The 25,423-nt window shown below is 42.8% G+C and overlaps 2 protein-coding genes across 6 annotated transcripts; both read right to left on the bottom strand.

The window, feature by feature from the left end:
- Positions 1–15,061: 15,061 nt before the first annotated feature.
- LOC109865699 (ADP-ribosylation factor-like protein 4D) lies at positions 15,062–19,177 on the bottom strand. Its single transcript, XM_020454080.2, has 2 exons — positions 17,329–19,177; positions 15,062–16,369 (listed from the first exon to the last, which is right to left on the bottom strand). The coding sequence occupies exon 2, from the start codon at positions 16,241–16,243 to the stop codon at positions 15,638–15,640; it is 606 nt and encodes a 201-aa protein (XP_020309669.1). The 5' UTR covers positions 16,244–16,369; positions 17,329–19,177; the 3' UTR covers positions 15,062–15,637.
- Positions 19,178–19,814: 637 nt separating this feature from the next.
- Positions 19,815–25,226, bottom strand: LOC109865698 (transmembrane protein 106B). Of its 5 annotated transcripts, none has more exons than XM_020454076.2 (8): positions 25,043–25,226; positions 24,046–24,249; positions 23,726–23,786; positions 23,393–23,546; positions 23,148–23,288; positions 22,770–22,813; positions 22,347–22,400; positions 19,815–20,330 (listed from the first exon to the last, which is right to left on the bottom strand). In XM_020454076.2, the coding sequence occupies exons 2-8, from the start codon at positions 24,227–24,229 to the stop codon at positions 20,204–20,206; spliced, it is 765 nt and encodes a 254-aa protein (XP_020309665.1). In that variant the 5' UTR covers positions 24,230–24,249; positions 25,043–25,226; the 3' UTR covers positions 19,815–20,203. The 5 variants fall into 5 exon arrangements, with proteins under 5 accessions (XP_020309665.1, XP_031655525.1, XP_020309668.1 ...); XM_031799666.1 differs by lacking the exon at positions 25,043–25,226 and adding an exon at positions 24,375–24,503 and having other exon boundaries at positions 19,921–20,330; XM_031799665.1 differs by lacking the exon at positions 25,043–25,226 and having other exon boundaries at positions 19,914–20,330; positions 24,046–24,367.
- Between the last annotated feature and the right edge of the window lie 197 nt (positions 25,227–25,423).

Below are 25,423 nucleotides of genomic sequence, written 5' to 3'. Positions count from 1 at the left end.
TGTTATGTTGAATGTCGCAAAAATGAGTTTGTGTCAGGGCAAAGCAGGTCATGTATTTCAGAGCACTCCACACCAGTCATTTACAGGGCTGTAGTCTGCCATTGACAGTGTCTCTGGGTACTAACTGACTTTCAATGGTTGCTAAGGGGGACAATTTTATATCCTTTCCACTTTCCACTCAGGCTTATAATGAGAAAGAGAAGGGAAAAGTTCAGACTGACCATGTCACTAACGATTACAGCTCATTGGGCCTTACATGTGAGTGTGCAGGAGGACACGCTCAGGACATTCACTCAGAATAACTTTCTGTTCTGTTACAGTAATAGGGAAATGGCTGCAATAGACAACATGGTGGTGCATTTTGTCTCAGGAAATGGCATATTGTAGTGATCTTAACCCAACATCTCGCAACACTATTGACAATCGCTGGATTGGGCTTTGAGTCCCAGGAGGGGCTACCTCTTTTTTATATACAATATGATCAGTGTCTACAAATGGCTGTCCCAGCATCATTCCCTACCACTAACAAATACTGTGGATCCATGACATTTCTCACATTTTCCTTGTACTACGATATCTTTCTGATGTTTGCCAGAGCTTTGGACTGCCTTGCATAGAGTCTCGGAGAGTTCACAATCCATTGGTTCCCCGGTCTGATTCATGGTCATTTTTTGACCCCTGGCCCCTGACTCCATGCTCTGAAATCAGTGATGCCTGGCAACACTCATCTGTGTAATATAATAGGATTAAAGGAGGATGGGAGTGCTCTGTACATGTCACACATGGACACAGAGGTCAAATACCAGCCATACCCAGAATGCTAATGTATAGTATAACCGTGTAAAGACAAGACGGATGAGGCCATAGTATTAGCCTAATGAGTGCTTTTATAATATCTCTTGATGCTCTGATGAAGGCGTAACTGCCAAAACGCATCAGCCTGCCCAGCGGAAAATAAAAAGGTGAAATGAGGTGACTTGTCTTTAAAAAAAAAAAATCTTGGAGTTTCATTCGAAATCTTTTAGAATACATTTAGCCCATTATACCTTTACCTCGGCAATGTCTCCTTTGGCCCATTATAATACTGTACGTACTTATATGATACCTTTGGCCTGTGTTCTTATGGGCTAACAGTATATTATACGTTTGTGCTTATGTGCTTACATGTAGAGGAATATGTTGTTAGCAAACCACAGTCAACGCCCTTTTCTTTGTTAGAATAACTTCTCTCTGTTGTACCATAGGGCTGGGAATTTCCAGGGACCTCACGATACGATTTTATCACGATACTGATGTTCCAAACACATTGCTCACTTCTGCAGAGAGCGAGAGAGAGCACGTGAAAACTAGTTTTAATCAGTCATGGAAATAAAAGTGCTGAGAACAAATTGGCTCCCTATTTAAAAGAAGATGGAGAACACGCTAGGAAGGCGTTTTACAGCTAACTAGTGCAAAAATAATATGGCGATATTGTCAAAACGATGCGATTATCCTAAAAAATTATATTTCGATATGTAACTGTAGCGTCCCCGTCTAGCCTCTCACTGTCACGTCCTGACCACAGAGAGCCTTTATTTTCTATGGTGGAGTAGGTCAGGGCGTGACTGGGGGGTTAGTCTAGTTTATATTTTCTATGTTGGGGTTTTGGTATGATTCCCAATTAGAGGCAGCTGGCTATCGCTGTCTCTAATTGGGGATCATACTGAAGTAGCATTCTTTCCACCTGTGGGTTATGGGATATTGTTTTGTTTTGAGTGAGTGTTGTAGTCACAGTTCGTTGTTTGTTAGTTTATTGTTTATTGTTTTGTCTTTGGCTAAAGTTTCACTTCTTTATTAAACATGTGGAACTCTACGCACGCTGAAACTTGGTACGTTAATTCTACAAACGATCGTGACAGAATATCCCATCATAACAGGACCAAGCAGCGTGCCCAGGAGGAGAAAGTATCCTGGACTTGGGAAGAAATCCTGGCAGGACAGAATCGCCTTCCTTGGTGGGAGAAGCAAGGAGAGAAGGGAGAACAGCGACGATGCGGCCACAGAGCTCAAAAGACAGCCCAAACCTTTTTTGGGGGGGAGGCACATGGGGTGGTCGGCGGAGCCGAGGTGTGAACCAGTGACAGCATGGGAGGAGGTAGAAAGGTGGTCGGTCGACCCAGGGAGAGTGCAACAGTGCGAGGAGGGATACCGGAGAATGAAGTTGGCGAGGAGTATATGGCAACGCAGGTGTTTGGAGGAGCGTGTTAACAGTCCGGTGCAATCTGTGCTGGTCCCACGCATCAGGCCTCCAGTGTGCCTCCCCAGTCCGGTACGTCCTGTGCCTGCTCCTCGCACTCGCCCAGATGTACGCCTTCACAGCCAAGTACGTCCTGTGCTAGCTCCTCGCACTCGCCATGTGAAGTGTGTCATCGAACATGTACCATTGATGCAAGCTATACGCACCAGGTCTCCGGTGCACCTTCACAGCCCAGTTCGTCCTGTTCCTTCTCCCCGCACTCGCCCTGAAGTGCGTGTCACCAGTCCGGTGCCACCTGTACAGTGCCACCTGTACCGGCCCCACGCATCAGGCTCCTGCGACGATCTCCAGTCCAGAGCTTCCGGCAACAGTTCCCAGTCCAGAGCTTCCAACGACTGTCCACAGTCCGGAACCTCCTGAGACAGTCCACAGTCCGGAGCCTCCTGAGACGGTCCACGGTCCGGAACCTCCTGAGACGGTCCACGGTTCAGAACCTCCTGCGATGGTCAACAGTCCGGAACCTCCAGCTCCATGGCGGTAGCCTTCCCCTGCGCCGATGCCAAGGCCGGAGTCTTCCTCTGCGCAGGTGTCCAGTCCAGGCACAGCGTCCGGTCCCGCTCCATGGCAGGAGCCTTCCCCTGCGCCGATGCCCAGTCTGAGCACAGCGTCCAGTCCAGCTCCATGGCAGGAGCCCTTCTCTGCCCCTATCTAGACATGGCGTCTAGTCCCGCTCCATGGCAGGAGTCTTCTTCTGCATCTAGGTCCAGGCCAGGCACAGGGTTCAGCCTGGGTCTATGGCTGAATCTGCGGGATGAGCCGGTTCTTCATCCCGCACCAGAGCTGCCACCGACACTAGACTCCCCCATAACCCTCCCTTTTGGTTTCAGGTTTTGCGGCCGGTGTCCGCACCTTTGGGGGGGTAAATGTTTTTGAGAACAGCGACGACGCGGCCACAGAATAAGCCCAAAAGACAGCCCAATTATTTTGGGGGGGGCACACGGGGTGGTCGGTAGAGCCGAGGTGCGATCCAGTGACGACATGGGAGGAGGTAGAAAGGTGGTAGTCTAGTTTATATTTTTTTTACTGTCCTGCCTTTATTTTCTATGGTGGAGTAGGTCAGGGCGTGACTATATTTTCTATGTGGGGTTCTAGGTTGTTTTTTTCTATGTTGGGGTTTTGGTATGATTCCCAATTAGAGGCAGCTTGCTATCATTGTCTCTAATTGGGGATCATACTTAATTAAGTAGCATTTTTTCCACCTGTGGGTTATGGCATATTGTTTTGAGTTAGTGTTGTAGTCACGGTTCGTTGTTTGTTAGTTGATTGTTTATTGTTTTGTCTTTGGATAAAGTTTCACTTTTTTTATTTTTTTATTTGACCTCCCCTTTTTCTCCCCAATTTCGTGGTATCCAATTGTTAGTAATTACTATCTTGTCTCATCGCTACAACTCCTGTACAGGCTCAGGAGAGACGAAGGTCGAGAGCCACGCGTCCTCCGAAACACAACCCAACCAAGCTGCACTGCTTCTTAACACAGTGTTCATCCAACCCCAATGTGGCGACCTTGGTTAGTGCACACTGCGCCCGGCCCGCCACAGGAGTAGCTGGTGCGCGATGAGACAAGGATATCCCTACCGGCCAAACCCTCCCTAACTCGGACGACGCTAGGCCAATTGTGCGTCACCCCACGGACCTCCCGGTCGGCGACCCAGTGTCTCTGGTGACACAGCTAGAGCAGTGCTCTAGACCACTGCGCCATCCAGGAGGCCCTTAAAGTTTCACTTTTTTTTAAAGTGAAACTTTATGTGGAACTCTACAAACGATCGTGACACTCACGCGTTCCGTCACTAACACTAAAACTAAAACTGAAACTGAAACTAAATCATGTAAAAACCAAATAGAAATGTTTTGGCTATTAGACCGGTGGAAATCTGTCTTTGTGCAAATTTGCGATTTTTGATTCCAACCGCTGTGTCTTTGTAAGACGCAGAGTAGGTGAACGGATGATCTCCGCATGTATGGTTACCAACCAGCGTGGCTACCACAGCATTCTGCAGCGATACGCCATCCCATCTGGTTTTCACTTAGTTTTCAACAGGACAATGACCCAAAACACACATCCAGGCTGTCTAAGGGCTATTTCACAAAGGAGAGTGATGGAGTGCTGTATAATATGACCTGGCCTCCGCAATCACCTGATCTCAACCCAATTGAGATGGCTTGGGATGAGCTGGACCGCAGGAAAAGCAGCCAACAAGTGCTCAGCATATGTGGGAACTCCTTCAAGACTGTTGGAAAAGCATTCCAGGTGAAGCTGGTTGAGAGAATGCCAAGCGAGTGCAAAGCTATCATCAAGGCCAGGGGTGGCTATTTGAAGAATATAAAATATTTTTTGATTTGTTTAACACTTCTTTGGTTGCTACATGATTCCATATGTGTTATTTCATAGTTTTGATGTCTTCACTATTTTTCTACAATGTAGAAAATAGTCAAAATAAAGAAAAACCCTTGAATGAGTAGGTGTGTCCAAACTTTTGACTGGTACTGTAGATCACAGTCAACAGGAGCCCAAAAAAACAGTAGAGTGTGGTCCTTCTCCGTCTAGGGTAAAACGTGATGTCCAGTCTCTGAACCGAACCAGCTGGCAGTCTGTTCCAAAACCTTCCAACAGTAAAATCATTGACTGAACAATCAAAAAGGAGACCAAAACAGAGCTTAATGGCCTCTAAAAGACTGGAACGCAACTGTGATGAACAAAGGAAGCACTATTGATGTCTCCTTTGAGAGACAAGGGGAGACAAGGGCCCAAATACCAGATCTTCTCCGCATGGATTCCCCTTCACAGTCCGGGCCAGAAACCCTGGGTCTTACCACAAAGTCTAATCCAGTCCTGACACGCTACACTCACAGGATGTAGAGCTACTGTACCTGAATGGTTGGTTTGTCACCTGACTCAAACACTCAGTTACTCCAGGATGTGAAGGAGCAGTACTATTGTCAAATTATGAAAAGCTCATTTCAAAGAGGATCAAACAGGACAGCATTATTCTTTGCTTATCAGCTTAAGTTAAAATGTGTTAAGAATTCTAATGTGATTTTACTAGAAGTTCTGCATTATCTCCCAGCGTGTTTGCACTTGGAGCTACAGTATCGCAACAGATCCATAAGGCTGGTTTCCCCCATGTCAGGGCCCAAATATTACCAATAGTGCATGTAAAAGCCGCTAGTTTACAAAACACCCCGATCGCTACTGCTACCATCCTCTGCATTTAGCTTTCATCTACAGAACACAGTGGGAGGAGAGTTAAGGTCAGAAATAGATCTAGTCCTGGGCAATGGGAGATGTTTAAGTAACAGCGAGGCGGTATTTTTAATCTAACCAGGAAAGGGTGAGAGGTTCCCTCCAAAGTCCTCGGCTCACGTGGGCGCTCCTTCACACGTGCACTCCCTTTTTCAACAAGGTCTCGCTCACCCACCAGTATTCACGGCTGACGGAGCATACAGAGGCGGAGTGTGCACTTTGTACTACAGTGTGCATGGCTAGCAAGGCTGTAGCACTAATTGAATTGACAGGATCCTGGGGGAGATGAGAGAAGTCACATATTTCTTCAGTCGGGGACGGTCGACACAGTACTGGAGGGATGGAGGGATCACATGCTGGAGGGATGGAGGGATGGAGGGATGCTGTGGTGAGCCTGATCTCTGTGAAAAGTGGAGAGGCACTGGATAGAGCCCAAGGCAGGTGCATTCATTTGGATTACATTCATTTGTCTCTGTGCAAGTCATTATATGACTTCATTCATCGTTGTTATGCACATACAGTGCTTACCAGTATATTAAATGAGTAAAATATGTGTATGTATATTCTACATTCATTTCAGTACAAATCCATGAAGTGGATTAAAAGTGATTACAGTAATGCATACTTTCCCCACATATTCAGCAGATTTCCAAACCTGCCTGTTCCAATAACACAACAACAATAAGATAAAAATAGCAACAGATCACACCCAGTCCAGAGCAATCCTCTTGTGAATCAGCCCCTACAGTTCCTCCGGTCTGCATATAATTAATAGCAGAGATTAACAGTTGTGGTGTCTCTGCCAGGCAGCAGCAGTCCCACACACACCACTGTGGTAGCCAGGCAGGGCGGCCATGCTCCAGATGGGTTGTCTGTAGCCCAGTCGTGGGGAGATGAGAACTCTGGGGGGCTGGCTGGGTCTCAGCTGAATTTGGATTAATTAAAAAACATAATTTCATGAACCTCCCCAAAACCATTATTCTAGGTAGCCTCAGCCAGACAAAGTCCCAGGCTAACAGTGTCTGAGTAAGAAAGCCTCCCCTGAGCGATGAATCACACCCAGCCAACAGTACGCAGAGGTACAAGTTGTGTTTGTGAATATGAATGTCTGTGCCTTGACTTCCCGTAGCAATATCAATTATTCATATGAAAATATTTTGTCAGTTACCTGTGGCCAAAGACATGGAGAAGGAGACAGCTGAATCCATGTGTTGTGGCTCTGGGTAACCTATTTTCTTCTGCCACAGGCAAAGGCGATGGTTTGACGCAAACATTCAATCTCTCGTGGAACATTGAAGTACCAACATTGTGTTAAAGCTCGTTTTTCAATACCAATAAATATGGACTTGGGTGCTTTCTCTTGCCTTCCTCAATAGACACTGAGGCAAAACAAGTCATACGGAACCTATAGTGAATACGCTCATGGTGAATGTATGACCCAAGCTCCCAAGCACCTTTGGGGCTCTTTTTTTCCCCCATCACTCCTTCCCGTACTGGCTATAGTCCCTACACTCTTAGAAAAAAGTCCCCGTAGTAGAACCCTTTTTTAGTTCCAGGCAGAACTCTTTTGGGTTCCATGTACAGTAGAACCCTTGTGGAGAGGGTTCTACATGGAACCCAAAACGATTCTACCTGGAACCAGAAGGGTTCTACCTGAAACCAAAAGGGGTTCTTCAACGGGTTATCCTATGGGGACAGCTTGAAGAACCCTTTTTGGTTCTAGGTAGCACCTTTTTTTCTATGGGTGTACTCTCATTGAGCCCAAAGTGGCACTTTTATGGGCCTTTGGGGAAAGAAAATAGGATTAATCCAACCTTCTAACGTCAGCCAATGAGTGATGTACCTCAGTGTCCCCCTCTCACCCTAAAAACCCTTCACTACACACAAGCTGTCATATAAGACCACTTTCACCACCAGCTCTATGTCAGCATGTTTTCTTCAATCCAAATATCAGTGAAATCCAAGATATTTTCGCATAGATTTAGACCAATATTACCACAAGATGGAGGAGTAGGGGTTTGCGTATTGATTGGAGCTCCTTTGATATTCTGGTATTCTTGGTAACCCTGCTGAAATGGACAATTTTGAAATCCAACCACAAAATCAATTCAACTCTTGCCTCTGCCCACTCAGATCACCGATTGTTGAGTGCCTCACGGTTGCCGTGGTAAATTAGAATGATGTCTAGGCCAGTTGTAGTTTTTTTGCCGTTCCAAAGAGGGGCTCATCTGAACCTTAGCAGTCTTCGTGTGATAAAACACTCTGGATAAAACACGGCATACCATTGAGGTGCTCAAGTTTACATGGTATTGTCTCCAAATGCACACTGCTGTCTGGAAACTTAGAAGCTGGACTTGCTGCACTGAGTAACTGCATATCCTTACAGAGCTTTTGTGCCAGAAAATGTATTTAATCTTAATTTTTTTCTATTCGTTATTTACCCAGGTGAGTCCCATTTGAGATTCTGATACTGCATCTTGGACAGGCTTGTAGAAGACAGCATCACAACACAATGCAGTGAACTAAACCTGAGGAGAGAATACAGTCAGACAGAGGTGGGCGATAGATGGGGAATACCAAGGTGAACCCTTTGGATTTTGGATAAGCCGGTCTTCAAAGAGTACAAAATTATTTTAGGGATCCACCTGTCAGCTCGTGATTCCTCTGCTTAATCTCCCATAATCCCACAAACACTTGTGTTTTTCCTAGCAAATGAGCCAGCATTGGAAAATGAAGGAGGTTGAAGGAGAGAGAACATATTTACATCCGCCGCAGGATCCCTTTCTCATTAGAGGCATTAACTAAGCCAGCCATGCGTATAATATTGAAATGATGCTACCTTTTTGAAGAGGCATTCACTTCTCCTGGTTTTATATTAAAACTAGTCATATCCATACATTCAAAATGCTAATATTTGCCATTTGAAGTCATTGAAGTTTCCATAGTTGAGAAATACTCTGTGTCAGTTTAGCAACTTCCTTTCTGAGGTTAGGCTAATGAATTCCAGTTACCAGCTGTTGTGTCAGGATGACTCTACAAATACCGCTCAGAGGTTTTAATGAACAGATTGTTGTGAATAACTTGGTGTGTAAGATCATGCAGGTCACAGTCATGGTTTGTGTCAATGTGCAGAGGCCCAGACTCTAGAGACTGTTGTTTGGCAGCCAACAAACTTTTGCGTTGCAAATCAGCGTCAGCTAAGGTTGTTATAAGGTTGTGGTACGGTTGAAATACGGTTGTGGTAAGGTTGTTATAAGGTTGGGGTAAGGTTGCTGTAGATTACTGTATATCAACGGGTGGTACATACTCTAACTCCTTATCAGTCGTTATCAGAGACAAATGTACAGTGTTCTATAGAAGCTGGAACACTTAGTTGGCAGAATGCACATTATCATTGCATGGGAATGTAGATTGTAGATTGGTTCATGGGCCAATGGGCTTGCAGTACATTATGGAATCTGGGACAGACCCAAATGGATTAAAAAAAGAAACCCTTTAGGAGAAAACAGTGATAGAAAAGTCCAAAAATAGCAAACGTTTTCAATTGGGAGTATTGTTGAGTTTGCTGGATTTCCCTCTAGAATCTCTATCTTCAGAAAACCTTCTTTAATTTTATCAGGAAATCAACAGCTTCAACCAATGTTCCATCTGCCAAATATTTCTCTATAGTTGAGTGCACTCAACAAAAAAAAAACATCTTCGCCAATAATTTGGACTGAATAATATGAAATATTATTGTTGTTTCTTCATTAAGGACTATTTCCAAAATTGTAGTTGGATTTAGAATAAAGCATATCTATTTGGCAGCCAGTATGTCTCTATATCTAGCACAGAAGGGGAGGGAGAGTGCACGTTTGTTTGCTCCAGGCCTTAGAGACAGTAGTGTCTCTTCTTAATTGGACTTTCTCAGCAGGTGGCTGTGTCTTATCCGCTATAAGATAACATTCAATTAGCTGGTCAATTTAATTTACCCCTAGTTTTAAAGGTAATGTTCTGCTATTCCACACATTCTGCCATGAGGCTGAGAGAACATTTAGCCGTTTTAAAACGAATTTCCTGCAATTCTACACATTTTGCCATGAGGCTGAGAGGACATTTAGCTGTTTTATAGCTAATTTCCTGCAATTCTACACATTTTGCCATGAGGCTGAGAGAACATTTAGCTGTTTTAAAGCTAATCTCCTACAATTATACACATTTTGCCAGGAGGCTGAGAGAACATTTAGCCTTTTCAAAGCAAAGTTCTTGCTATTCTACACATTTTTTAATGAGACTGAGAGAATATTTAGCCTTTGTAAAACTAATTTCTTGCAATTATACACATTTTGCCATGAGTCTGAGAGAATATTTAGCTGTTTTAAAGCTAATTTCCTGCAATTATACACACGTGCCCTGTGTGCCCCTTTCGGTAATCTGCCCCTGTCCTCCTTTAATTAATTAATTTTCACTATTGTATTTATAATTAAGTATACACAAGATCTAAAGTGTACACTTTCGTCGGTCCCTCTCCTTGTTCGGGCGGCGTTCGGCGGTCGACGTCACCGGTCTTCTAGCCATCGCTGATCCATCTTTCATTTTCCATTGGTTTTGTCTTTATTTTCTACTCACCTGGTTTTCATTATCCAATTACATGTTCATGTATTTAACCCTCTGTTTCCCCCATGTTTGTTGTGCGTGTTTATTTCTATGTTCAGTTTGGTTCATGATGGCTGTGTTTTTTCGAAGGGTGCTGTGTTCACCCGTGCGTACTATTTACCGTGGGTTATTGGTCAAGTATATTTGTTTAACTTGTGCCTTTATTTTTTGAGTAAAGTACGTTGCTCACTCATTTTGCTCTCCTGCGCCTGACTTCATGCACCAGCTACACTCACCTTCTGACACTATTGTAGCTCTGCCATAGTAACCAAAGCCCACTGCTATCCATCTTTATTATTCCCCGAACCTGTTTGATTCTGCCCACAAGTTTCCACAACCACACTACTAATTGATTTGATTACAATGTAAGCAGCTGTCAGCCTAGCTGAGTGGAAATCAAAGTAAATGGATTTGGACTGGGGGTGGGTGCTGCTCTCCATAGCCCACTTTCTGACTCAGCCATTAATAGAGGAGAAGAGATACTTGAGGTAAAGAGCCCTTCATATCATTATTACCGGTGTCTTTATGCCAAGGAATATAATGCAAATAGTGGAGAACATACTGGAGAGCAGTAGGAATGCATATGTAACAGTAAACAACAGTAGCACTTGTTATTTTATGCAATATTACTTATTCTTTCTGTGGGATTATGGTGAACTTAGCTCTTTCAGTGCTGGCTGATTTGCAGTAGGACATTCCCTTTGCTCAGGCACTGGCAGTGAGACTATCATAAAGAGAAGCTATATGATGATTACCTGTAGTACAGAAGTGAAAACTAGTCAAGTTCTGTACATCACCTCAGGGCAGGATTTGAGTTTTGAATAACCTTTCCATCATACAGCTCTCAGCACTGTGCATAAACCAAATTACAATCATACCTGAAGGATATTTTTGCCTCAGCCTACTACACCTATTAAAATGTCTAGGGTCTAAAGTTATGCTCTTAATTTGACCAGTTTGACCACAGCAGGAAAATAATCCTGCAGAAACAGAACATGTGAATTATTATGTGGATAATAATGAATGGACATTTTTCGAGGGGTTGTGTAACGGCATTCGTCTTCCTCTGACGAGGAGTATGAGAGATCGAACCAATGCTCAGCGTGGTATGTGTTCATGATGCTTTATTTACTGAGCACTGAAATGCAAAATAACAACGTGAATAAACAAAAAAAACGAAACAGTCCTGTAAGGTGCAGAAAACACTAAACAGAAAATAATCACCCACAAAACACAGGTGGGAAAAGGCTGCCTAAGTATGATTCTCAATCAGAGACAACGAACGACACCTGCCTCTGATTGAGAACCATACTAGGCCAAATACATAAACACAACATAGAAAAAAGAACATAGACTACCCACCACAACTCACCCCCTGACCAAACTAAAACAAAGACATAACAAAGGAACTAAGGTCAGAACGTGACAGGTTGATACATTTTCAGTTAGGATAAATCCAGTCTGACAATTTAATGTGGCAATTACAAACTTTCAAAGCATTCTACACCTCAAAAACACTACAATTCGCATTTCCTAATGCGTGATCAAATGAAGATGCCTTCTATGCTCTCTTCGAGGCAAGCAACACTGAACCATGCGTGAGAGCACAAGCTGTTCCAGACGTGCAATCACGCTCTCCGGAGCTGATGTGACCAAGACCTTTAAACAGGTTAACCTTCAACAGACGGATTACCAGGAGGCGTACTCAGAGCATGCGCTGACCAGTTGGCAGTGTCTTCACTGACATTTCATTTTTAACCACTCCCTGACCCAATCTGTATTACCTACATATTTCAAGCAGACCACCATAGTCCCTGTGTCCAAGAACGCCAAGGTAACATTTCTGAATGACTATCGCACTCACATCTGTTGCCATGAAAGGCTTTAAAAGGCTGGTCATCGCTCACATCAACACCATCATCCCAGAAACAATTATCCCAGACACAACTCCAATTCACATACCGCCCAAACAGATCCGCGGATGCCAAAATCTCTATTGCATTCCACACTGCTCTTTCCCATTCGGACAAAAGGAACACCTACGTAAGAACGCTTTTCATCGACAACAGCAAAGCGTTCAACACCAGTGCCCTCCAAGTTCATCACTAAGCTTAGGACTGAACACCTCCCACTGCAACGTGATCCTGGATTTCCTGACGGAACACCTCCAGGTGGTGAGGGTGGGCAACAATGCATCTGCCACGCTGGCACTCAACACGGGGGCCCCTCAGGGGTGCGTAGTTAGTCCCCTCCTGTACCCCCTGTTCACCCACGACTGCATGGCTGTACACGACTCCAACACCATAATTAAGTTTGTTGAGCACACGACGGTGGTAGGCCTGATCACCGACGATGATGAAACAGCCTATAGGGAGCAGGTCAGAGACCTCCCTTAACTTAAGCAAGACAAAGGAGCTGATGGTGGACTACAGGAAAGGGAGGGCAGAGCACACACACACCCATTTACATCTACAGGGCTGTAGTGGAGCGGGTTGAGAGCTTTGTGTTCCTTTCTGTCACATCACTAAGAATCTGTCATGGTCCAAACACACCAACACAGTTGTGAAGAGGGCACGACAACGCCTCTTCCCCCTCAGGAGGCTGAAAATATTTGGCATGGGTCCTCAAAAATATCTACTGCTGCACCATTAAAAGCATCTTGACTGGCTGCATCATCGCCTGGTATGGCAACTGCTTGGCATCCGACAGCAAGGCGCTAAAGAGGGTAGTGCTTACAGCCCAGCACATCAGCAGGGCCGAGCGCTCTGCCATCCAGGACCACTATACCAGGCAGTGTCAGAGGAAGCCCTAAAAATGGTCAAAGACTCCAGCCATAGACTGTTCTCTCTGCTACCGCACAGCATGCGGTACAGATGAACCAAGTCTGGAACCAACAGGACCATGAACAGCTTTTATCCCCAAGCCATAAGAGTGCTACATACTTACATACCAGTCAAAAGTTTGGACACACCTGCTCATTACAGGGGTTTTCTATATTTTTCTATATTTGTACTATTTTCTACATTATAGAGCAATAGTGAAGACATCAAAACTATGTAATAACACATATGGAATCATCTAGTAACCAAAAAAGTGTTACACAAATCAAAATATATTTTATATTTGAGATTCTTCAATTTGCCTTTGCACACTCTTGCCATTCTCTCAACCAGCTTCATGAGGTATTCACCTGGAATGTATTTCAATTAACAGGTGTGCCTTGTCAAAAGTTAATTGGCGGAATTTCTTTCCTTCTTAATTCGTTTGAGCCAATCAGTTATGTTGTGACAAGGTAGGGTTGGTATACAGAAGATATCCCTATTCGGTAAAAGACCAAGTCCATATTACAGCAAGAACAGCTCATATAAGAAAATAGAGGGCACGTTACTTCATTACTTTAAGACATGGAGGTCAGTCAATCCATAAAACCAACCAAGCGCTATGATGAAACTGGCTCTCATGAGGACCGCACAGGAAAGGAAGACCCAGAGTTACCTCTGCTGCAGAGGATAGATTAATTAGAGTTAACGGCATCTCAGATTGCAGCCCAAATAAATGCTTCACAGAGTTCAAGTAATAGACACATCTCAACATCAACTGTTCAGATGAGAGTGCATGAATCAGGCCTTCATGGTCAAATTTCTGCAAAGAAACTACTTCTAAAGGACACCAATAATAAGAATAGACTCGCTTGAGCCAAGAATCATGAGCAATGGACATTAGACCGGTGGACATCTGTCCTTTGGTCTGATGAGTCCAAATTTTAGATTTTTGGTTCCAACCGCCGAGTCTTTGTGAGACAGAGTAGGTGAACAGATGTTCTCCGCATGTGTGGTTCCAACGTGAAGCATGGAGGAGGAGGTGTGATGGTGTGGGGGCTCTTTGCTGGTGACACTGTCAGTGATTTATTTAGAATTCAAGGCACACTTAACCAGCAAGGCTACAACAGCATTCTGCAGTGATATGCTATCCCATCTGGTTTGTGCTTAGTGGTACTATCAATTGTGTTTCAACAGGACAATAACCCAAAGCTCACCTCCAGGGTGTGTAAGGGCTATTTGACATATAGGAGAGTGATGGAGGGCTGCATCAGTTGACCTGTCCTCCACAATCACCCGACCTCAACCCAATTGAGATGGTTTGGGATGAGTTGGACTGCAGAGTGAAGGAAAAGAACCAACAAGTGCTCAGCATATGTGGGAACTCCTTTAAGACTGTTGGAAAAGCATTCCAGGTGAAGCTGGTCATCAAGGTGGCTACTTTGAAGAATCTAATATCTAAAATATATCTGGTTTGTTCAACACGTTTTTGGTTAATACATGATTCCATATGTGTTATTTCATAGGTTTGATGTCTTCACTATTATTCTGTATAAAATAGTCCAAATAAAGAAACACCATTCAATGAGTAGGTTTTCTCCAAACTTTTGACTGGTACTGTATGTAGTTAAATAGCTACCTGGACTACGTGAATTGAGCCTTTTTGCACTAACTTTTTTTGACTCATCACATACGCTGCTGCTACTGTTATATGTGCACATCTACCTCAAATACCTTCTACCCCTGCACATCAACTCGGCACTGGTACCCCTTGTAGATAACCAAGTTATCGTTACTCATTGTGTATCTATTATTACTTTCATTATCACGTATTATTACTTTGCTATTATTTATTTATTTTCTTTCTCTCTGCCTTGTAAGTAAGCATTTCACTGTTAGTCATCATCTGTTGTTTACAAAGCATGTGACGAATACAATTTGATTTAAAATGGCTTCCTTTTGCCATCCTTTAACAACATACAGTTAAATGCATTTAGTCCCAAGCCCCATTAAAATGCATGCTGTGTTAGCTTTACACTATGATGTTGTCTCAATAGATATCAACATATATTTAACACAGTGTGCTGATTTATTAATTATTCAGTGTTACAAACAGTTTACAACTTCTGAAAACAGTGTGAATCCAACTGAAACTTAACCTCTGTGGTATAAGTGCAATGCACTTGGAATAAAAAAGTATTAATAATAATAATAATAATAATAATAATACTGTAATAGCCTTGGTGTCCCATTTGATATCTATACCATTTAGCTTCATATAATGTAAATGTGTCATGTAAATCCAGAGTACAGAGTTCAAAGTTCAGTATCATATTCCTAATGTGTTGTGGTGCAAACAAGTGAGTCCAACTTTGTGTGATAAAATATGTCATAGGCAGCTACATTCTGTTGTGGCTATTACATATTTCTTGCATCCAAATGGCAGCTGTGTGGCTAATACAAGGTATGAAAGACACAGTGTATCAATACTGCATGTCACATAAAGGCCAAATCCATTTCTCCTGTCCCCTGGGCCATCTTTGTTGGCCAAAAAGCCCTCCTTTTTATTTAAAGGGGCGGGACTTCTGCTCAAAGAGTTACATAGTCAGTACATAAATATCTCTGTAACTCAGGACAACCAAAGGCTTATCTCTTTCTATGTTTGTTGTGTTTCACCATCTTCTTCCTCATCAAGATCATCTCGTAGAGTTTCTCTAGGCCTGGTTGTAAGCCCTGTCCATCCACGGCGCTGCAGCTCTGTACATGGTGCAGTGTGGAGGCATTCAGTTCATGGACAGCCAGGGCCTTCTCCACCTCATTCACAGACAGAGCTGAGGCCAGGTCCTGCTTGTTGGCCAGCACCAGGACGGGCACCCCCTGGTTCTCCGAGGTACGGGTGATCTTGTGAAGCTCCACCTTGGCCTCCTCCATACGTTCGGTCTCGGTGGAGTCCACCACGAACACCATGCCATCGGTCCGCCTCGTGTACGACTTCCAGAGGGGCCGTAGCTTCTCCTGGCCCCCTACGTCCCAGACCTGGAAGGTGATGGCCCGCGAGCTGCCCACCGCTACCTTGATCTTCTCCGTGTTAAAGCCCTTGGTCGGGATGGTCTTGACAAACTCCTTGAGTTTCAGTCTGTAGAGCAGAGAGGTTTTGCCAGCCGCATCCAGGCCAATCACCACAACGTGTAAGGACTGGAAGTTTTGCAGGAAAGGAGTGTTGGGGGCTATCTCGGTCAGCTGGTTCCCCATGGCAATGGGATGTTCTCACCTCTTTATGTGAGGTGGCAAATTCTGGTTAATCCTTTCTAATAGGTTGGCATTGGCACCCTCTTCAAAGGTGAAGGTGGCAGACTGGATGGCCACAGGACTGTGGCCCTTATCAAAACACAAACACAAAAATGAGTTACTATTTAAAGACTAGACAATGAGATTGACAGGTATCACAACAATTGATGTGCGATTACACAATAATAAACAATGACACAGACAGGAAATGTCATTAGACACTGTAATACAACACATTAATGATTGCTTCTATGGTTAGTTGATATGTTTGCAAATAATGAGACTGATCAATGACTAATGCAATTGTTATTCAATTGAATTGCAACTAGCCAAGCAACAATTGAGACCAATTGGTTATCCTTTGTTGGAATAAAACCACAACCATAACAGCCATAGTCCAAGACAAGGTCAATTGTATTGTTGGTCATAGGAAATGTCCAGATAGCACAATTTCATTCAGAATTGATCAAGATAAATTATGGTTTGGGTTTAAAATGGTAAGGAGCGGTAGGGCTGACAACATTTAATTGGTGGCTGGCTGTTATAGTTGTATTTTTTGCCACTATTCTAATCCTCATAATACAGTCAAATCCCAATGGCTCTCTTGGGGCACATTGCTTACAAGTTTAATATGAATGAGGGAATATCTATGCATTTGCACACTGAATGCAGTTAATGCTGGGCTATGATTGTGATTATAATCCAATTGTTTTTATGAGGCTTTGGTTTCTAAAGAGAAACACACAACTTCAATAAACACAACCCATATTTTCTCCATAGGCTTCCATCCCAACTCTTTAATTGTGAGAACATCAGATTGAAGAAAATAGCCTGACTGTAATTCTGGCACCAATCTGAGGAATGAAACCAATCTGAGGAATGTAGATTTGCCTTCTATGGGTGAGACATTTTACTGGAATGAAACCGCTCTCACCAACCATGTGCATAGCATTACAACTCAGACGGCATTGCAGTAAGATACCCTATCTCTATCTGTACAAAATCGTATAATAAATAACCTGATAAAAACTATTGTCAAATATATTTACCTTCTAGACCTCTTGAATGTACAAATATGGCATAATCCTAGCGCAGCGACCACATCCATATATTCATACATCCAAATATAGTTTATCTCTGCGCGCTCATATCTGTCCGTCTGCTCCCTGCACTGGTGGAGCAATAAACAGTGGAGTGGAATAGCGCGCACAACTGATAGAACGACAACCCGAGGTGACGTCACTCAATAATCTATTCCCCTGTTGAGTGTGTGGACCATAGAGATCCTATAAAATGTGTCTAATTCCTAATTGTATGGTATGGACAGACTTTGGCGCCACCTTGTGTCAAAAATAACCACTACCACTGGGTAAGAATGGGATGGAATTCATTGCACAAAACAGTTTTGTTTAATCTTGCATTGTCATTATCATGTCATGATGCCACAACCAGAAGCACAGTCAGATCTGTCTTCAGTAAGGGCAGTTGATGTTGTCCTGTTATTGCTGTCTGAAGAGCTCATTGGCAAGTGCATTTCTGTCTATTTAGGAAAGTAATAAATTTACAATTTATGTTTAGTATAAACATAATCAATGCAGTTTGTGAATTGATCTTATGTATTATTGCGCAAACAGTTATTCTATTATATTCAACTCGATTCTGTGATTAGATGTAGCTAGTCGGTGCATGCAGTTTTTATGCCTCTTCAAAGGATTGCATCACAGGGGGCGCGTTCGAGTGGATCACTTTTGTGAAGTTCACGGCCTTTCAAAGTGTATTACATTACTAGGATAAAAATTGCCTGACTTGCACCTACATGTTGACTGCATGAATTTTACAAAGTTCATGTGATCAAAGGTCATTAAGTATTTTTACCATAAAAACTGTGGATGGAAACGTGGTTACTGGCAACACTTCTGCCATGTTGCACTGAGCCTTGCTGTTGGAAAACCACATCAGTAACTAGGTTTGCGTTCAATTGGCGACAGATGTTAATGTGAATGTTCGAAAATCTGCATAAAAACAGTATGTGCATTTTCCTACCAGAGATGTGTTTCTATCAAATTGATTTGTTGCAGATAAAAGGCTGTGCATGATGACGTAGCGCACATAAACATTACTTTTGCAGTAAAATGTCAATGTAACGGATAAAAAATACAAGTTAAATGGGTTACCTCCGCCATTTCTCACATAATTATTTTTACAGGCGCAAACTGATCCCACCATGTTAAAGGAACAAATTATTTGTAGGCATTGCCCATAGCTTCTACATCATTTGAACCAACGTGGAGTTGAATTGAGGTCTGTGTCCTGTGGGTAGTGTCCGACTTTTGACAGTCGGTTACATTCGCCTTACCACTCAAACGAGCCCAGGTTCTTGAGTGCTCATCAATCAGGGTAATTACAATGCGCAGATTACGCTATGTGGTCCAATACTGTAAACGTCCTCCTTCTTCACAGCGTGGGAAGCACGGCGCAGGCAGAACGCCGCGTGACTATCACTCATAAGGCAGGGAGGGCCATTGTTCCTATAATTAGCGATGACATTAAAGTAGGAGATATATAGGACATTGTTGATACCGTAGCTATTTCAGTCAAGGTCACAATGTTATTCCAGTGGTAGACTAAATCACAGAGCCTTAGCAATGTGTATAAAGAGATGATTTCTCTCTTGGATGTATAGGATGTGAAGTGACCTGCTCTGGTGGTAGAGAGCCAGCCTGAGGCGCCAAACATGCCAGTCCTACCCATTGTGCTGGATGTGTCGTTGGGTTAAGGTATTCTCATCCCTTGCTAGAGGTTATACATGTCTATGCAATTAACTGAATCTAACTTCTTTATAACCCTCTCTCTATATGCTTTTCTCTTTATAGCAGGTGAAACTGTGCACTGCACGTGTGCACACTAACAAAGACAGCTACAGTGCCCAGATTGACGACAGATAGTGAGTTCCGTTCTTGCATCACACACTGTTGAGTTATGGGGACAACCTTAGCCAAACATGTCCATTCTACTACCATAGGACCTCTAGTTACCAGGGGCACAGCTTTCATGGTTTCAATCTAAGAAATTGAGAGTAGAATATGGCCTATTTATGTTACTAATCATGTTGTGACGATTGACAGGGAAATTCAATAATATTCTAGAAACTTGATTTAACCTCAAATTGGGATTCTGTCTAAAAGGACAAATCCGAAACTCTGCATTGATGACATCAGATTCATGAAGATTGTTGTTTGATGTGTTTCAGTCCATCCAGTACTCACAGCAGTGGTTGCTAGGGACAGCACCACCTTATTGTTAGAGGCTCTCAATGACAACAATAACCGCTCCTACAGTACATCAACATCTGTAGCTGTGGGGGGTGGGGGCATGTCAGTGTCTTCAAAGAAATACTTTAAAAAGCAGAAAAGGTGCTAGGTATTTCAGCCAAGTCCCTCAAAAGTTCCAAGTGTGCAAATAGTCTGAGTCCACACCCTGTCCAGGAAGTTGTCACTTCCTCTTACAGTCAAATCATGGCAACACTTAGGAAATGTTATTTACCTTGTTATATACTGTAAGGTTAATGGAGGTTAATGGAATTACAAGCCAATTGCATACTGAATATCAATGCAGTAAACTTTTAAAGTGCACATAACATGTCTTGTGGAATTTAATTTGTATTCTGAATCATTATCACACATCTCATATATGTTCTAAATCCCTACAATTATGTTAAAACAACCAACGTGTACTTTCACAGTTCATAAATCATTCAGAAAACTACTTTAGAAGAATATTGCACAGCAAATAATGTGGGCAGAGCAGAGGACAATACTAGAATTATTAATATTGTCTACTACAATACGTTTACATTTCCCTTTGATGAGTCTATCTTGTTTATAATACATATTTTCACTTTGGGAATCCCTCGTTGCCAGGCTTTCATCGTTCAAAAATAATTTGCCCGATAGGGTGGGGAATGGTGGTGTTGGCTCCACAGTCAATGTACTCAAAGGTGTCTTTGGACAGCTGCTCTGAGTGAGCCAGGTAGGACACATTCATTGTCATTCTGTGAAAGACAAAGAGGGAATATTAAGGCGGACATTTTGAAATCTTCAACTGCAAGTGCCCAGTCTCCTGTTTCAAAATGTGAAAAATGGTCAAAGTTCAAACATTTGTTATTCCCGACTACCTTTTTCGGTAATAACAAATGCAATGACTGAACATTGGGTTGGTTTATGAGCTAAAAGGAACGACTATAATTACACTGTTACTAGTTTTTACAACCGGATTAATCCCAAGCGGACATTAAACAAATGAGTGACATATTTTGAACACGTGGCTTGAAAAGGGGAATTCATCCACGTTTTGAAAAGGCTGAAAGCATTCCTATTTTGGCTCCCGTAGTATTAGTTTTGGGTCTTGAAAAGCAATATTCAGATTTTGTCTAGGTGAAAAGAAGTTGGTCAAAACATGTTTACTTGGCCAAAGGTCTTCAAGGCCACTGACAAGAATAGTCAGCAAAACGACTTTGTAAATCATTCTTAGAAGTACAGGATATGTATGTTTGAGTGTCTGGGCAGTTCCAGTCGAGATGTGCTACATGACCAAAAGTATGTGGACACCTGCTCGTTAAACATCTCATTGCAAAATCATGGGCATTAAAATGGAGTCGCCCCACCCTTTCTTGCTATAACAGCCTCCACTCTTCTGGGAAGGCTTTCCACTAGATGTTGGAACATTTCTGTGGGGACTTACATCCTTTCAGCCACAAGAGCATTATTGAGGCAGGGAACTGATGTTGGGCAATTAGGCCTGGATCGCAGTCGCCGTTCCAATTCATCCCACAGGTGTTTGATGGAGTTCAGGTCAGGGCTCTGTGCAGGCCAGTCAAGTTCTTCCACACCGATCTCGACAAACCATTTCTGAATGTACCTCGCTTTGTGCACGGGGGCATTGTAATGCTGAAACAGGAAAGGGCCTTCCTCAAATTGTTGCCACAAAGTTGGAAGCACAGAATTGTCTAGAATGTCATTGTATGCTGTAGCGCTAAGATTTCCCTTCACTGGAACTAATGGGCCTAGCCCGAACCATGAAAAACAGCCCCAGACCATTATTCTTCCTCCACCAAACTTTACAGTTGGCACTATGCATTCAGGCAGGTTGCTTTCCCCTGGCATCCGTCAGACTGTCAGAGGGTGAAGCGTGATTCATCACTCCAGAGAACGTTTCCACTGCTCCAGAGTCCAATGGCGGCGAGCTTTACACCACTCCAGCCGACGCTTGGCATTGTGCATAGTGATCTTAGCCATGTGTGCGGCTGCTCGGCCACGGAAACCCATTTCATGAAGTTCCCAACGAACAGTTCTTGTGCGGACGTTGCTTCCAGAGGCAGTTTGGAACTTGTTGTAAGTGTTGCAACCGAGGAAAGACCATTTTTACCCGGTACGTGCTTCAGCACTCGACAGTCCCGTTCTGTGAGCTTGTGTGGCATACCACTTCGAGGCTGAGCCGTTGTTGCTCCTAGATGTTTCCACTTCACAATAACAGCACTTAGCAGGGCAGAAATTTGACTAACTGGAATGCTGGCATCCTATGACGGTGCCACGTTGAAAGTCACTGAGCACTTCAGTAAAGCCATTCTACTGCCAATGTTTGTCAATGGAGATCGCACGGCTGTGTGCTCAATTTTATACACCTGTCAGTAACGGGTGTGGCTGAAATAGCCGAATCCACTAATTTGAAGGGGTGTCCACATTCTTGTGTATATATTGTAATGAAACAGGCAGGGAGCAGGTCTCGAACCCTCAACCTTCTAGCCCGAAGTCCAGCGCGCTATCGACTGTGCCCAAAAGCATGCTCAAGCAGCAGAGTCGATATCCGCGCTTATAAACCCAGGGTCGTTACACTATAGTGTATGTTGAAATAGGAAGTCAATGGGGCATACTATAGACGAGCACTGAAGCTAGGCATGCTACAGCCTAGTAGTCAGATGCTGAAGTGTCTTGAAGTGTATGTAGTGAGACGGATGTGTTTATAGTTGGTCCTTTAATTAACATATCTTAAATAAAAGTGTGATACCCACTGCAAAAGTAAGAACAAGGTGTGAATCCTTATGGAGGTTGACTTGCAGTAATTACTGAAACAGAAGAGTTACGAAGACATTTATTAGCATATATATATATATATTATTCAGACCCCTTGACTTTTTCCACGTTTTTTTGCAAACATTTCTAAAAACATGTTTTTTAGCTTTGTCATTATGGGGTAGTGTGTGTAGATTGATGAGGGGAAAACACAATTGAATCAATTTTAGAATAAGGCTGTAACGTAAGAAAATGTGAAAAAATTCAAGGGTTCTGAATAGTTTCCGAATGCACTGTAAGTCCTAGCCAAGAGTAGGTAATGTACCATAATGTACACAGATAATACTATATTTCCATCCTAATTTAGAAGTAGTGATGGTAATGATATTGAACATATAAGTGATAATAAACATCATGCTTACTTCAGGCCTGGGTCCTCAATTATTATGGGTATGACAACAGTATACTGTACGAACATAAAAAAGGAGACCGGAAAACTCAATTAGATCGGGAATTAAAGGTCAAATTGTTTCATATAGGACCTTAAAGGAAAGTGCTTTGCACGACAGTATGACAATTGTGTAATTTTACATTTGAGTCATTTAGTAGACGCTCTTATCCAGAGCGACTTACAGGAGCAAATAGGGTTAAGTGCCTTACTCTAGGGCACATCGGCAGATTTTTCACCTAGACGGCTTGGGATTCAAACCAGCGACCTTTCAATTACTGGCCCAACGCTTTAAACCGCTAGGCTACTTGATCCATTATGATTTATATTAAAACAACAGTATCAAACTCACCAATTTCTCTGAACGTGATTTGACCGAGGTCATATTAGATATCTTGATTCTGCCCATCACGGTTTCATCGATCAGGACTTGCATATCAAAGTCCAAGACTTCCATCTCCGCAAAATTGTCATTGGTGAAGTTGAAAACATTCTAGAAGAGGAAACGCACAGTTTGATCACACTGACCTCATGCAATAGACCAAACGATGAGCCTGTTGTCTTTGATGTCTACGGGAGTGTGGCATGTATACTTACGGTGACTTGCATTTCAACTTTGTTTGGGGTGAAGAAGACCATCACTGATTGGACGGTGACAGGGGATAGTGAGATACTCCGTGGGAAGAGGAAGAAGAGGATCAGAAAGCAGATCAGGAGACACAGCACCACCGAGATACACACGTAGAGTTTCCTGGAAAATTTGAGTTAACAACTATGAAGCAAAATATTATATTTTGATTAAATTCACAAAGAATCTTACTGTATACAGTGTCACGTATGGGTAAAACACATCACACAGTAGTCACTCACGCACTCAAACACACACAATTAGATGCACAAAAACAGACACACACACACACACACACTTACGTGCGGCTGGGCCTCAGTCTTTTGTCTGAACATGAGATGACTGCCACTAGCTGATCATGTTCTATACAGAGAACAGTAAGAAGGGTTACTATTTCACAGTTAGAGATATGGCTCTATTGGTATGTCAGCCTTCCTGCACACAATACACAACATCACTTCTCTTAAATCAAGTGTGTGTTATCAATAGTTTAAGGAAGACACTTCCCGAATCCCATCAGCAAGTCTTAGAATACCAACATGGAAATAGCCACATTATTGAAATGTAAGTTAATCACAGGAACAACTGGCAGAAGTCAGTCTGGCAGAAGTGGGCCACCTACTTCTTGGAATACGCCCTATTCCCCGACAAGTCGGGCAGTTATCTCCTACATTGCCTATGCTGTCCCCGATGGCTCCATATAGTTGGGAGTGGGACCGAAATCTTCTCTTCTCTGGATCTTGTTCCTGAGGCACAATGGCCTCTGTGCCCTCCTTGGAGGCACTGGGGTGTCCGACAGTGACCATGGTCTGAAACACCGTCCTATCTGCTGGGAGAAAAGGAAACACAACCCCGTCTGCTGTTAAAAAGGGGGCATCAGCCAGGCATTCTCTCACATGAACAAGTAGGACTGATATTGTCTAAAGCTGTATTGCTCTTTCTATAAAGCACCTTGGTGTTGGACCTCTTTGTGAAACCTGAAAGAATATTGATTTGCTCTTTATAGTGCAACACTATAAACCTTCAACCGGCCTCTATAAAATAATGTCCCTGCATTTGATACACACGAGGAGAGAAAGACATAGGAGGCTAAAGTCCTCAACATTGCTGTAAAGACAAGACCGTAGCATCACTGTCTCTTATCTCGGACTGATTCCACGTCTATGATTGCCTGCTGCTAGATTAGATAAAGCGATACCTTATTTTTAATACGTTCTGTAAAATGAGATGTTTAGATGAATGAGCTTTTTTTTGCCACAATATCGCTAAGTGTTTAGGCCATTGTAATTTAATGTAACACTTTCTCCTTTATATAGATTTGGAGTACAAACCAGGAATGCTACTTGATAACAACATTTACGCATTGTATCTCTCATCCATACTATACATTCCTTACATAAATGTTGTTTCAAATGACAAATCTTCATAATTTTGAAAATATATAATATAACTCTAATTAAAATGAGCTACCTGAATTAGACAATGACATACACATTAGATGGCCTATCAATTATTTAAGCATTGAAAGCATGACATTATTAAATGATGAATTTATGGAAAATGACAACGCATTAGTTCAGCTGACTGTGTGGAAAGTTGCTATGCTTCTGCGCACTTACCTTATAACCTGATGTCCGTCAGATTTTCAGTGCTGCTAATTGTTATATGGTAAGTACTCACAGCCAAACATGTTTTATACCAGTCAACGATTAACGAATATTGGATTTTCTCCAACATAGTCTGTCTGGCGAAGTGACGAATTCACTTCCTACTTGAAGCATTTGAAAGGCAGACGTCGTGTCTGAATGATGTATGCTGCCACTTGGTGGTAAATTACTGTCATTACCCACAACAACGCTTATTATATGTACCTAGATCTTGATTCTGATTATGACTTGGGCAAAGCAAAGCAATACATGGCAGTCGGTAGGCCTATGTCCAATTTCTAAAGATACTGAGTGAACATAACTATTTTTTTCCGTGCAACCAACGGGCAGAAT

This window comes from Oncorhynchus kisutch, linkage group LG20 (assembly GCF_002021735.2).
Source record: "Oncorhynchus kisutch isolate 150728-3 linkage group LG20, Okis_V2, whole genome shotgun sequence".
NCBI lineage: Eukaryota > Metazoa > Chordata > Actinopteri > Salmoniformes > Salmonidae > Oncorhynchus > Oncorhynchus kisutch.
This window is presented reverse-complemented; position numbering and strand designations above follow the sequence as displayed.

Bases quoted from the DNA above. Each gene is read 5' to 3' on its own strand.
- LOC109865699 (XM_020454080.2), bottom strand. From the start codon at position 16,243: ATGGGGAACCAGCTGACCGAGATAGCCCCCAACACTCCTTTCCTGCAA.
- LOC109865698 (XM_020454076.2), bottom strand. From the start codon at position 24,229: ATGGTCACTGTCGGACACCCCAGTGCCTCCAAGGAGGGCACAGAGGCC. The intron at 22,401-22,769 runs GTAAGCATGATG...CTTCTGTTTCAG, and splicing joins ATTGAGGACCCAGGCCTGAA to TAATTACTGCAAGTCAACCT. The intron at 20,331-22,346 runs GTGGGTATCACA...TGTCTTTCACAG, and splicing joins ACCTTGTTCTTACTTTTGCA to AATGACAATGAATGTGTCCT.